This window comes from Coenobita brevimanus, chromosome 89 (genome assembly GCF_032717465.1).
Source record: "Coenobita brevimanus isolate Jiangsu-jjx chromosome 89, ASM3271746v2, whole genome shotgun sequence".
Lineage (NCBI taxonomy): Eukaryota > Metazoa > Arthropoda > Malacostraca > Decapoda > Coenobitidae > Coenobita > Coenobita brevimanus.
This window is the reverse complement of record NC_137042.1, coordinates 11,224,928-11,240,499: the sequence shown is the minus strand read 5'-3', so window position 1 is coordinate 11,240,499 and position 15,572 is coordinate 11,224,928. Positions and strand designations below refer to the sequence as shown.

Sequence of the window (15,572 nt, the reverse complement as noted above, 5' to 3'; positions counted from 1 at the left end):
CCTGACATTGAGAGGTCTCTCCCTACGTGCTAAGGGGTCTTTGTATGCAGCATGTGTTAGGAGTGCAATGCTGTATGGCAGTGAGACCTGGGCAGTGAGGGAGGAAGATATTCGCTGGCTCAGATGTACAGAAATGACAATGATTAGGTGGATGTGCAGTTCGTCCCTGCATCCAAGGCCTGGAGGTGCTGGGTTTACAATGGAAGAGTTGAGAGGTAGGATGGGACTGGAGTGTATTGGTGTTGTGATGAGGAGAGGTAGATTGAGATGGTTTGGACATGTGGAGAGGATGGGGGATGATAATTGGGTGAGGAAGGTGAGAAGTGTTAATATTGGGGGTGGGGTTATGAGGGGTAGACCGAGAAAGACATGGGACGAGGTCATTAAGTGTGACCTTAGGGTTAAGGGACTGAACAGGGAGGCTGCAATGGATCGTGCAGCGTGGAGAGCTGCCATTAGGTGACCAAGGCCGACACATGCAAGCATGTTGGAGCCTTTAAAAACGAAACAATATATATATATATATATATATATATATATACACACACACACACACACACACACACACACACACACACACACACATATGTATAGATAGATAGATAGATATAGATAGGTTGATAGATATGTGTGTGTGTGTGTATATATACTGAGATATATATATATGTATATATATATATATTTATATATATTTATATATATATATATATATATATATATATATATATATATATATATATATATATAATGTGTGTGTGTGTGTGTTTGTATTTATATATATATATATAAAACACACACACACACACACAAACACACACACACATACCTGTACGGTACTACCCCGATGTACGATGCCCCTAGATGTGATACCCAACAAAGCAAAGGAGGTACAAGTACCACCATATCCTGTTAGACAATGGCCGCGCCCCGGTTTAACGATGGGCCCTCCGATATCGTGTCCACAGGCAGTAGGCCGAAATTTTGATTATTTTCTGGTTAGGAGGGCCGATAGGAGGTTAGTGAGGGATGTTAAAGTTATAGGAAGTGAGGAGTGTGTGCAGCAGCACAAACAATTGATTTGTGATATGGTGCTTAAAGAACAAGTGATGAAAAAGAGGACTTATGTACCTAGGAGGAAAATATGGAAGCTGAAAAACCAAGTAGTAAGGGATGCCTTCTATAGCGAGTTGAGGAGAGTGGTGGCTGAACAGGGAGCTGTAGACAGAGGCGTTAATGAACAGTACAGAGCCCTCAAGAACAATTTCTTGAGAGTTACTGATGTAACATGCAGCTGGACAAGAGGACCACCAAGACATAAAGTAACTTGGTGGTGGGATGAGGGTGTAGAAGCTGCAATTAAGGAGAAAAGAAGGCTTTTCCGGGAATGGAAGAAGGGTGGTAGCAAAGAGGAATATTTGGCTGCCAAGCGTAGGGCTAGAAGAGAGGTATACAGGGCAAAGTCTGAGTCACAGAGACAATTACTTGATAATCTAAATCCTTGGGAAAGGAAAAATATATTTAGGGTGGCAGGTCAGCTGAAGAGGGATAATCGGGATATCATGGGTGAGCAGTGTGTGAAGAATGATGAAGGAAGGGTAGTGATGAACAGTGAGGATATTAAAGATGCATGGAGGGAGCATTATAACCGGTTGTTGAATGAGGAGTTTGACTGGGACAGGGAAGGTTTGGAGCCAGCAGATCCAGTGTCTGGCCCTTGGCCTTTGATTGATACTGCTACTGTGAGTGAGGCAATAGGCAGGATGAGGGTGGGGAAGGCAGCAGGTGTGTCTGGGTTGACTGCTGAAATGTTGAAGGCCTCAGGTGATATAGGGGTGAGTTTAGTCACTGACCTGATAAATAGGATTATTTGTGAGTGTGTTGTCCCAGATGATTGGCTGAAGAGTGTAATTGTTAATGTGTATAAAGGGAAGGGTGATGCCCTGGAAAGAGGAAATTACAGAGGTATAAAGCTTTTAGATCAGATAATGAAGGTAATGGAGAGAGTTTTAGAAGGTATGATTAGAGAAAGAGTGAATATTGATGAGATGCAGTTTGGGTTTATGCCAGGTAGGGGGACCACTGATGCCATATTCATTGTTCGACAGCTTCAGGAAAAATATGTTGGAAGGAGAAGGGATCTTTATTTTGTTTTTGTTGATTTGGAAAAGGCCTTTGACAGAGTCCCTAGAGAGGTGGTGAAGTGGGCAATGAGAAAGCTTGGCTTGGAGGAGTGGCTGGTTAGGGTGGTTATGGCCATGTATGTGGGTGCTCACACCCAGGTGAGAGTGAATGGAGATTTGAGTGATGAGTTTTCCGTGAATGTTGCTGTGCATCAGGGGTCAGTCTTGAGTCCCATGTTGTTTATCATGGTACTTGAAGCCCTTTCACGTGACTTTAGAAACGGACTCCCATGGGAGTTGTTGTATGCTGATGATTTTGTGTTGATTGCGGAGAATGAAAGGGAGGCGGAGGAAAGGTTTAGGAAGTGGAGAGATGGTATGGGGCAAAAGGGTTTAAGGGTAAATGCAGATAAAACAAAAGTGATGATATCTAGGGTTGGTGGCGGTACTGTCAAAGACGAGGGAGAGTGGCCATGTGCAGTTTGCCACAAGGGTGTGGGAAGTAATTCCATCTTGTGCGGTGTGTGTGATAAATGGGTGCATAAGAGATGTATTGGTATCAGAGGTAGACTGCGAGATAATGCTGATTTTATGTGTTCGGCGTGCCGGGGTGATCAGGTGGAGATTGTCAGACGTGAAAGGATTGAACTTGCTGGTGAATCTCATGAGTGTGTGGAAGAGTTTTGTTATTTGGGAGACATGTTGTGTGCTGGAGGTGGGACTGGAGCTAGCTCTGTGGCTAGGGTGAGAAGTGGTTGGAAGAAGTTCAGGGAGCTCTTGCCTTTCCTGACAGTGAGAGGGCTATCCCTATGTGCTAAGGGGTCTTTGTATGCAGCATGTGTTAGGAGTGTAATGCTGTATGGCAGTGAGACCTGGGCAGTGAAGGAGGAAGATATTCGCCGGCTCAGACGTACAGAAATGACAATGGTTAGGTGGATGTGCAGTGCGTCCCTGCATCCAAGGCCTGGAGGGGCTGGGTTTACAATGGAAGAGTTGAGAGGTAGGATGTGACTGGAGTGTATTGGTGTTGTGATGAGGAGAGGTAGATTGAGGTGGTTTGGACATGTGGAGAGGATGGGGGATGATAATTGGGTGAGGAAGGTGAGAAGTGTTAATATTGGGGGTGGGGTTATGAGGGGTAGACTGAGAAAGACATGGGACGAGGTCATTAAGTGTGACCCTAGGGTTAAGGGACTGAACAGGGAGGCTGCAATGGATTCTGCAGCGTGGAGAGCCGCCATTAGGTGACCAAGGCCGACACATGCAAGCATGTTGAAGCCTTTAAAAACGAAATGAAACGAAACACATTCCCGTGGCCAGCTGAGCCCGCCCCCCTCCCAGGTTACGCGGAAATACTCACGCAGGCCCCACAGCCATCGCTCACCCCGCACTCACCCATATCGTTCTCCTCACACCGGCCATCTCAGAGTGAGGAACTCTCTTACTCTCGCCCACCATGCATCGTGTTGTATCACCAGCATTACACTAGCCGCTATCGTAGTGCATCATAACTGTGTACAAGCAGTGCCATGAGTAGAGCAGTAATATAGTACTAATCGTTTGTGGTGTGCGATTTTGTGTTTTTTTTTGGTCTAAATAAATGTGATCATGTCTGGTAAGGGTACTGCTAGTGGTGGTGCTATAGTCTCGCCAATCTAAAACCAAGGTTTGGGTGGGGTCTGGCGCTGGGTGCAGCCATGCCATACTTCCTACACGAGCGATGAGTAGATTCTGTATATATGTAATAGGCATCACAGATAGGTACACACATACTAGTACAATATAAACGTACGTATTCTAGCATATCAAAAGAAGGTAAACTTGTAATGCATATGGCTCTTGTACATCAGTAAAGAAACGTGGCATACATATTTTATAGCGGTGCTGAAAAAAATCCATCCATCCATCCATTGCCAGACGCCATGTATCCCAAACGGGGTGGTCAAGGGCTTAGAGTTAATTGTTTTACAGGGAGGGGCACTAATCCTCCACCAACCCCACTTGACACGTAGGGATGCCAACAGCATCTGGTGTTCCCAGGCGGTCACCCATCCAAGTACTAACCAGACCCAACGTTGCATAATGTGGTTACTTTTACCGACTTTCACGGTAGTTCTAAGCTGGGTAAGTAATGTAACAATTACGTTTATAATATAATTTGAAGGAATCAGTAGAACATACGCTATTTTCTTAATAGAAATAAATAACTTAAAACACTCACGAGCGGCAACATCCAGGCCCATACTGGGAATTGATCCATTGGAGGGAGATTTAAGCTTCTGTCACGTGCTTCCACTGTTCACTTTCTGTTATATATATAACTTAAATTATATTTATGACTTAAATTAGTTTGTCTTTACACACACACTCATACACAAACACACACACACACACACACACACACACACACACACACACACACACACAGACAGAAGTGGGTGAAGTCATGTCAGGCCAGGTGGCGAGGTGTGAGCGGACGAACTCTAACGGTGTCAGGTCAGCCACTAGCCAATCAGAGTATAGGAAACAAGGCAGCGCTGTACGCCGGGAAATCCCCGGCTGGACTCCACTCAAACCTTGGTTTTAGATTGGTGAGACTATAGTGGAGGCCCTAGTTGCGGTGATAAGCGGCCTGCTAGTGTTGGTGCTGGTGATGTTCCTGCGAAACATGTGCGTAAAACTGTGTCTGTAGAAGTCAAGCTAGATATTCTTAAGTGCTACGAAATAGGTAAGGGTGTGTATGCTGTCGCCTCGGCTCTCTGCCTGGCCCAGTCGACTTTCTCCACCATGATCAAGAAGGGGAAGGGCATTAAGGCTGTTGCTGGGGAGGTTGCAACCTTATCCGCCTCCCGTATCACCCACCAGAGAGAGCTTTACGATGGAGGAGCTGGAGCAGATGCTGCGCACATGGGTGGAGGATCAGAACTGGCAAAAGGTGACCATGAGCCAGGCAATTATTTGCACCAAGGCTCTCTCGCTATGGAAGGAAATCAGAGTGAGGCAGGATCTTGATGCAGGCAAGACCTTCAAGGCTAGCCATGGGTGATTTGACCGGTTCAAGAGGCGAGCTAATCTCCACCACGTGAATATGTACGGTGAGGCGGCATGTGCAGATATGGTGGCGGCAGCAGCATTTCCTGACGAACTGAAATGCATCATCACGGAGGGTGGCTACGACGCGAAGCAGGTGTTGAATTTTGAAGATACTGGGCTCTTTGGAAGAGAGTGTCCTCCAAGACATATCTTGCAACAGAGGAAAAGTTTTTGCCAGGGTTCAGAGCCTCGAAGGACTGGTTTACACTGCTGCTAGGGAGAAACGCCGAGGGCGACCACAAATTGAAGCTGCTCATTGTCTGCCATTCTGAGAACTGTAGGGCTCTGGTGGGGTATGCTAAAGAAAACCTGGGGGTGATTTGAAAGTCAAACAAGAAGGCCTGGGTGATTTCCAATATCTGTTCATCATATTTCCACTAATACCTCTCTTGTGTCCTGAAGAGGTATGCCTCCAGGGAGAATTTGGCTAACGGATTTCTGGTGTTGGTGGACAATGCTCCTAGCCACCTCCCACAATGAAGGAATAGGCAAGCAACATTGAAGTGGTGTTCCTGCCCCCCAGCACCACGTTGTTGTTGCAACCCATGGACTGAGGGGTAATCGCTGCTTTCAAAGAGTATTACCTCCACTGCATTATGCAGCTCTTGGTGAGGACCTGTGACTGATGATGCGACAACAGTGCAGCAGTTCTGGAAGGGCTGCATGGGCTCATGGAAAAAACACTGGGACCACTGTATACGTGCCCAAGGGGACTACTTTGAAGGCTACAGTGAGAACTAGGAGGTAAGGTAACTTATTTTCCTACAATATTCAAATTACTGGAACTTTTGGGTAGCGTCTCGCATAGCAGTGAATAATGTAATGACACAATCGGTCAAAGAAGAGACACGATTCTGAGGTGATGACACACCAGTGAGATTGGATTTACTGCTAACCAAAGAACCTGATGTAATTGAATCTTTGAAATATCTGTGTCTTATAGGAAAAAATGATCATGTGGTCATTGAGTTCCAGATGATAACAGGGAACTTGGTGCCAAGAGAGGAGCTTTATAGGCAGGGAAGATACAAATTTGGGAAAGCAAAATTTACAGGATTTAGAAAATTTTTCAAAAATGTGGATTAGAGAAAATTCAGAGAAACGAGAGATACAGAGGAAGTGGGATATCTTTCTAGACCTCTATAATTCGGGAGTGGAAGTATATGTGCCAAGAGTAAGTGGGAAATAAAACATGAAAAAGGAGTGGTTTAATAGAAGGTGTATGATAGCAAAAAAAGAGAGGGACATGGCATGGCACAACTGGAGAAGGAGAGGTAATAACAGAAGAAAGGAAGAATATAAAAGAACTAGAAATGAATATACGGGAATATGTATAGAGGAAGAAGGAACTTTGAAGAAGGTATACTGTAATTGTCAAATGTTATGAAGAACCCAAATTGTTTTATAGATTTGTCAATGGCAAATTGAAACAAAAGGAAGGAATCACCAGAGTGAATGTAGAAGGAGAGGTCTATAAAGATGCGGCAATGCAAGCTGAAATAATGAACAAATGTTTCCAATCGGTTTTCACTAATGAAAGGATTTTGTGGAACTGGAGGGAGTGTCTAGAAATGTAGTGATAAAAGATATAAAAATGGAAGTGCAGGAAGTGTATAAATTACTTGAAACTCAGGATGTAAGGAAAGCCCCAGGACTGGATGGAATCTCTTATTGGGTACTGATGGAATGCAGAGAACAACTGGCGGATAAGATTCACAGTTTAATTGTGGGTTCTCTGGAAGAGGGGAAAGTCCCTCAGGAATGGAAGAGGGTAAATGTGGTACCAGTTTATAAGGGAGGAAACAAGGAAGAACCCCTGAATTATATACCAGTGTCCCTGACCAGCATGGTTGCAAAATTGTGTGAGAGAATCTTGAAAGATAGATGGATAAAATATCTGGAAGAAATTACCATTTTGACTGAAAGTCAGTTTGGATTCAGGAGTGGAATGTCATGTGTTTCCAGCTTGGTGAGCTTGTATTCAAGAGCAGTTGACGTGCCACAGGAGAGAAACGGTTGGGTGGATTGTATGTACTGTATTTAGATTTGGAGAAGGCCTTCGACAAGGTACCCCATAAGCGACTATTGTGGAAATCGGAGCATAGGGGAGGACTGAAGGGAAACCTTCTGGAGTGGATGAGAGACTTTTTGAGAGGGAGACAAATGAGGACAGTAATAAAGGACAGGATATCTGAATGGAGGGAGGTAACAAGCAGAGTCCCACAGGGCTTGGAATTAACGCCAGTAATGTTCCTGATTTACATAAGTGATATGGTAGATGGAATAAACAGCTGTGCAAGTCTGTTTGCTAATGATGCAAAGATCTTGAGGAAAGTAGAAGTTGAGGAAGACAATAAAATGCTGCAGGAAGATATGGATAGGATACATGATTGGAGCCAGGAGTGGGAAATGAAATTCAGCGCAAAAAAAAGGTAAAATATTGGAAATGGGTAAAGGTACCGAGAGGTCATCACTGAATTATTTGATGGGTAATGAACCATTCACAAAAGCAGGAGAAGAGAAGGATTTGGGAGTGCTGGTCCAGGATAGTTTGTCACCTGAAAAACACATTAGCAAGACAGAGAGACATATAAACTCTTGACTAACATAAGAGTAGCATTTCATTACATGGATGAGGAGATGATGAAAAAATTGATAGTGGCCATGATCTGCCCCAGGTTAGAATATGCAGTGGTAGTGTGGTCCCCACACAGAAAGATATAAACAAGATTGAGAGAATACAAAGAACAGCAACCAAGATGGTCCCCAGCCTGGCACATCTGTCACACAGAGAGAGGCTGGAAAAGCTGGATTTGCCTTCCTTAAAGGAAAGGAGAGAGAGGGGCGACATGATTGCAGTGTTTAGGGCCATAAGGGGAGTAGATAAAACTGACAGAGAAGATCTGTTTCTATGGGATACGAGAGTAACAAGAGGACACGGAATGAAACTGGAGTAGCCAAACTGCCTGAAAGATATAAGGAAATACAGTTTTCCTTATAGATGCATAGACCTGTGGAATAGCCTGCACAATGAGATCATCCAGTCTAAAAACTTAAACGAGTTTAAAGCAAAATTTGACTTACTGAGAAACAGCGGCGGGACCCCATGAGTGTAGCTTGTTTCCTATATATCACAACTAGGTAAATACAACTTGGTAAATACACACACACACACACACACACACACACACACACAAACAATAGTGAACTACCAATGTATGGTATGTGACAGTTCTAAGAAAAGTGCAAGAGACATGCAGCCCCATTTTCAAATATCAGAACATAATTCTGCACTAGAAATAGCAAGGTGAATATCAGAGAGAGGCTAGATAAATAAAATTTCAGATGGATAGGTACCCAGATGTTCATATTACCACCCACGTCATGTACACACAACACTTCTCATTAAATGTCGTATCAAAATCCTGTGTCACTCCCTCCATTTTCTACCTGTTTCAGCTGAAAGGTTAGGTAAGCGAGGAAAAGCCTTCCTCTTTCATATCCTGTTTTATTCTAACAGTTAGCCAAAGAAGCTGCCAAACATGATCTAACCAGCCTCTTGCAATTATTCTCATGTTATTTCATGCAAATGTTTTTATTGAGCACAAGCGATTAGCGAAACTTTTCTAACTAGGGGAATTTGATTCAGCCCACACTAACCCTTTCAGTGCGTGATGTTTCCTGAACTGAATAAAACCATGTGGCAAGCAAGAATAAAGCACTCTATAAAATACATTATGGTGTTGAAAGGATTATGATAAGCAGTTTATCACTGTGCCCCTACCTGGACTTCTCCCACCCCTCCCTCATTAAGTACACCCACACTACACTCACGCACACACGCATGCACGCATGCATGCACGCGCGTGCACACACACACACACACACACACACACACACACACACACACACACACACACACACACACACACACATTGGGATTGCATTCATTTTCACTGATTATGATAGCTTTGCTAGGGCAGCAATGAAGCAGAGGGTGAACAGGATTGATCACTCTGATCAGCAGTGAGGCAGAAGGTGAACAGGATCAATTGGTGTCATCACTTTGTCAACTGTGAACACAATAAAAATGGTGGACTCAGCTATGAATGCCCATTTGGCACTGCTAATTTCAAATATTGTAATGATTATCTGCTCAGTAAATTTTATTCCATTTTCATAACATACTGCTAGTACTGTAACTCAGTGAGCCCTGATTGGCTTAAACACTGCTAAAGTACTTCAGCTGTGGCTGAAAAACACAGTGTAGCTTTCATTTCAGGCAGTACTGTTTAATGTTACAATTGTTATTGTTTTTCAGTAACAGTAATATCGGACTATTTCCATTTATAATACTCTAGTCCTGAGTGAAACAAAACACCAGCAAGAGAAGCCAGCCTAACATGGGCGATCGGATTTTCATATGGGACAGATGCTGGTTGTAATGATTCTGCAGTCTTGCAAGCCAGCATCTGTTGCCATTCTAGTTAGTGAGTGGATGGCAAGTGGAGTGATCATGCCTTTCAGAAAGTTAGCAGGCAGTTCACCAGTGATCATGTCAACTTCCTAGAGTAGGGTGAACACTAGGCGCTAAACTGCTAAATTGCAAAACTGCTAAAATGCTTTAATTTCAGGCAATATTGTTTAAAGTTACAACTGTTATTCCCATTTTTCACCACCAGTAATATAAGGCTGTTGCCTTCTATGATATTCGTGTCTCGATTGAAACAAAATATTGGTAAGAGAAGCCAGCCTAACAAGGGTTATTGAATTTCTGTATGAGACAGATGTCTGTTGTAATGACTCAGCAGTCATGCTAGCCAGCATCTCTCCAATATGATTCCCTTACTAGTTAGTGAGTGGATGGCAAGCAAAGTGATCATCGTTGCTTTTCAGAAGATAGCAGGAAGTTCACCCATTAACATGTTAGCCTGCTAGAGTAGGATATATGTTAAATGCTTAACTGCTATACCACTAAACCCCTAGACTGTCACATGGCCAGTTGTTCTGTGTTCTTGAACTTGTGTCCCACTTGCCCTCCCCTGCCCTTCCTCTTTCTTTGTTTCCCTCCTCGTGTTACTTCTGTCCCTCTGTCATCTTCCTTTTCCTGTCACATCCAAAGGTGATTAAAAAAACAATAAAAGAGGGAAAGAGAGGAAATTCATTGAAAGAGAAAATATGAGAAAATGAGTCCTTCCACACTCCTGTCAATTGAGGCCACAGATAGGCATTCACAGACAAAACTGGGTCTTGTGTGAGGAACTGATGGGTTTCTCTCTCTCTCTCACTCTCAATCTCTCTCTCACTCTCACTCTCTCTCTCTCTCTCTCTCTCTCATAAATGGTTAGATAACAGAAAATATTTATGCAGTATGCATGGTATTGTTTATTCATTATTATTTAGGCTGTTTTGGCAATATATGAAACTTTTCGTTAGAATGAGGGTTTACCATATCGCTGTATATTAATAAAACAGAATGGTTCCAATTTGCTCATTAAAATATTTGAAAGTGCTAATAGAGCATAAAGGTATGTGGCCATATATTATTTAGTATTTAGGGGAATGAATTTACATAATAGCCTGTTTTATTAACAGATCTGCTCCAAGGACTTGACATCATATGATCCTTTCATCACTCATGAGAATGGGAAGAACCATAAAAAGGTAAGATGTAGAAGAATTGCTTTATTACTTTTCAGCATATTTCTTAACCTTCAAGGTTATATTTTAGTTTCAGATGATAATTTGCACTGGTCAACAGCCAAAATGGTTCTGACTTACTCTCACCTGTTTCTAACTAATTTGTTACCCCAATTTCTAAACTGACCCTAAAAATTTGGCTATCACATAACCTTGACATACTACATCATAAATGAGGGAAAATTCCATGAAACATGCAGATTCATCAAATGAGTGCCACTAAGTCTATCTATTGTTACAGAAATGATATATTCTTTAATTTATATCATATACTAAGCACAAACTGATATATGTAGAAAACATTATTACATGACCTTTGCACATTAGAAGTGCCTCTGCATTTTGCGTTTGTAGGAGCAATTACTCTCGCGCTGTAAAGTTCAGCAGTAGTCACTCATCATGTTTGGATTGAATTGGCCTTGATATCAGCTCTCCATTACGACAATTTCGTGGTGAAACCTTGTGCCATGTTCATCACTGACATAGCCAAGAATAAATAGAAAGAAGTCCAAATGAGAATGGAAGAAATTTATCTTGAGCGACATTTGAGCATCAAGTGCATAATAACCCTTCAACATCTTGTCCACAAGCTCCTCATAATTCAGTACTCGAAAATTTCCTACGTAATTCTTGGTAAGAACTATGAAGCTTTCCCAAGCAACCCTTTCCAGCTCAGATAAGCTCTTTACAAAATCCTGATCATTGAGGATAAGATGAATTTGAGTGACTATTGAAAAAAACCTGCCTTTACTTTGGCTCTGATACAGTGCCTTGGAACATCATTAGTAAGCAGTGGAAGCCAGCACCATCTTGATCCATGGCCTTCACAAAGTTCTTCATCAAAGTTTCAAAAGAAGTGGAGGCAAGAATACCTTCTCAGGGTCAACAGGAGGTTTGTTAAAACAGTTGAACCTTCCAGTCATATCTTTCAGTCACACTGGGCATTCCTTTGTGTAATGTTTAGCATCAGCTTTGCCGTCCCATGAACAGAGAAAACACGTGTGCTTTGTGTAACTGTGCTAAAGTCCTAGGAGCAAGCAGATCACTTTCAGGTCCCCATTGATGCTCCATTGATGTGTTTTGTAGCCATTAGCAGTCAGCAGAGTACTTAGTTTCGTAACTGTCATTCATTCCATGGACACGCAGAATTGGAACAGAAGAAAGCTCATTTCCATTATGAAGAAGGGCTGCCTTCAGTGCATTCTTCCCAGAATCTATGAACAACCTCCATTTTCCTTTTTGATAAGGACGAGCCTTACAAACGTGTTGCATTAACGATACATCATAACAATAACAAAGCATGTCATCCATCTTGAAGTACATTGAGAGCTTTTCATATCTATGATGGAAGGTGTAGCATGTTCCATTGCATGAGTCGAGATCCATGGAAATAATTTTCCTCCCTGGGGGAGGTAAGGTTTCTTATAAGGTCATGCAGCTGTACCTGACTGATGAGGTGTGGCTCCCTGCTCTCTAAATCTTCTTGAAAGTTAGCATCCATGCAACACTCCTCCTCACTAGATTCTGATTCACTTGTGATACTTAATGGAGGATCTGGAAGTGGAAGCTCAGGGCCATGGGGTGATTGTAAGGATACCTGATCTTGGACAGAGTTTTCACTGAATTCCCTTTGGTGTTAGTGAGGCCCACAACCAAGTTAGAGATTATCAAGATGAAGGAGGAGGGACAAGGAAACACCCCCATCGGGAAAGCTCTGGGACTGGCTGAATCAACAGTGAGGACAGTGTGGAAGAACTGTGATGCTATAAGGGCTCTAGTGAAGACATATGGTGCCTCTGACCTAGACAACCGTTCGCGGATGGTAAATTGTGTGATGATACTAATGGAACAGTATCTTGCCACCTTTATAATGAGGAAGGAGAAGGAAGGTGTTCCACTGAATGGCAGATTTATTCGGAACCTAGCCCAGCTCTTTTTCCAAGGCAGCATCGTGCAAGTTAAATGTGGACAAACCTTTCAAGGCATCAGTTGGATGGCTATACTGTTTTCTGAAGCACAAGGAACTCCGTCACGTGAAAGTGTCTGGTGAACGTGCCTCTGTCGACGAGGTGGCTGTGAGAAACTATCCTGCGATATTTTGAGTGCTTCTTGAAGAGGGACAGTACACCAAGGACCAGATCTACAACATTGACGAAACGTCGTTATACTACAAGGTCATGCCCAAATCAATATACGTCGCTAAAAAACAGAAACAAACCCCTAGTCGCAAGCTCCAGAAGTGTAAGATGACGGTAATGTTTGCTGTAAACCTGTCTGGGAGCCACAAGATGACACCAGTTGTTGTACACACAGCTTCACACCCAAGGTGCTACAAAAACCTCACGAACGTGGACGCAAGTGACATGTACTGGTACAAGTCTGCAAATGGTTGGATGTCCGGGAACATTATGGCAGACTGGTTAACAAAGCACTGCGTCCCCGATGCCGGGGTCAGGTGTCAGGAACTTGGCATTCCATTTAAGATGCTCCTTGTGCTGGACAATACACGAAGTCACCCTCCATACCTAAAAGATCTGCACAAGGATTGTCATGTTGTGTTTCTGTCGCCCCAGACGACGTCACTAGTGCAGCCACTGGATCAAGAACTGATCGCCATTGTCAAGCACTTCAGGCATAAGCAAGTGTACGACTACCTACGCAGGATGACCGACACACAAGAGGAGCTTCGTGCTTTACAAGGAGATCAAGACGAAGACCTTGATGAGACACCTTCTCCCCTTCCATCTCCTTCAGCAGCTGTATCCCGACCTGCCACAGGTGCCATGACTGTTGAGGCATTTTGGCGTCATTTTACAGTGAAGGACGTGGCTGACTTTCTCCTACAAGCATGGCACCAGCTTACACCTGCAATGGTGAACCATGCATGGAGAGTGCTCGTACCTCACTTATGCATGACCCAGGAGACAGCCATTCAACCACTGGCCGAGGCTGAGGCAGCAGCACTGACAGCAGCACAAGCTGTACCAGGTTTCCAGGACGTTACATTGGTGGACATACGAGAAGTGCACGCTGCTAACGAGGAACAGCCTCCCGAGGAAGTGTTGCAACGGATAGACGAGGCTGATGCAGAGCCCGACGCCAGGCAGACTCAAGTTGAGCAGCCTAGTGTCATGGAGGGAAATACAGAGCTGTGTATGTCAAGAATAAGCAAGATCCTTGCTGCTGTGGATAAGCTCAAGGAAGAGGTGAAGGAACAGGAAGTGAGCAGCCTAAGAATGGAGGAAGTTCTGGTTGGTATCGACAAACTCTTCCGTTTCTACACAGACAGGCACAGGCAAGAAATAAACAGAAGACAGACACTCATAACAAGTTACACACAGCGGGCTCAAGTTAGTGAAATTGAGGAACCAGCTACATCGTCTGCTTCTGTTCCTGTTGAGGATGAAGAGGATGCAATGTCAGAAGAGTCAGCATTGGACTTCGAGGGGTTTATGGCTGAAGTGAGTGACTTTGAGGCTCCTGGGAAAGGTGCTCAGGAGGAGTCTGTGGAGGGAAGTGTTGGTGTGGCGGGGGGTGCGGCGCTGTAAGTGTTGCTGTGCCTCGGAACCCCTGTTATTTAAGTCCATCAGGCCTGTTGTCTACTGTTGTTAAGGTTACTAAAGTACCCATATTTTTGTTATTGTAGCTGTATCTGTAGTACAGTGTCTGAAAAATTTGACCTTTATTATGTCTCTAAGGGCCAAAAAATGCCCAGGTATGAGAGGGTACCACCCATATGTAATTTTTCCCATAAGATTATTTATTCACAGTGCACGAGGTCGTGGACCACCCAATCTCTCGCGCGCTGTGGAAGCCTACTGTGTATATATATATATATATATATATATATATATATATATATATACATATATATACTTGGATGGGTGACCGCCTGGGAACACCAGATGCTGTTGGCATAACGTTCTTCCTACGTGTCAAGTGGGGTTGGTGGAGGATTAGTGCCACTCCCTGTAAAACAATTAACTCTAAGCCCTTGGCCACCCCGTTTGGGATACATGGCGTCTGGCAATGAATGAATGAATGAAAATGTGTATATGTATTATATATATATATATATATATATATATATATATATATATATATATATATGTGTGTATATATACGAGTATATACAGATAAGTTCAGGGAGCTCTTGCCTCTCCTGACATTGAGAGGACTCTCCCTACGTGCTAAGAGGACTTTGTATGCAACATGTGTTAGGAGTGTAATGCTGTATGGTAGTGAGACCTGGGCAGTGAAGGAGGAGGATATTCGCTGGCTCATATGTACAGAAATGACAATGATTAGGTGGATGTGTAGTGCGTCCCTGCGTCCAAGGTCTGGGGGGGCTGGGTTCACGATGGAAGAGTTGAGAAGTAGGATGGGACTGGAGTGTATTGGTGTTGTGATGAGGAGAGGTAGATTGAGATGGTTTGGACATGTGGAGAGGATTGGGGATGATAATTTGATGAGGAAGGTGAGAAGTGTTAATATTGGGGGTGGGGTTACGAGGGGTAAACCAAGAAAGGCATGGGACGCGGTCATTAAGTGTGACCTCAGGGTTAAGGGACTGAACAAGGAGGCTGCAATGGATCGTGCAGCATGGAGAGCCGCCATCAGGTGACCAAGGCCAACGCATGCAAGCATGTTGGAGCCTTG

General features: G+C 43.6%; 1 protein-coding gene across 1 annotated transcript in view; it reads left to right on the top strand.

Annotated features, from left to right (window-relative positions):
- Window positions 1–15,572, top strand: part of LOC145411364 (uncharacterized) — a 148,893-nt gene that overhangs the window by 34,982 nt on the left and 98,339 nt on the right. Inside the window, exon 4 of the mRNA XM_080281392.1 lies at window positions 10,809–10,877. Coding sequence (XP_080137518.1) covers window positions 10,809–10,877 — 69 coding nt within the window. The remainder of the gene's footprint in view (window positions 1–10,808; window positions 10,878–15,572) is intronic.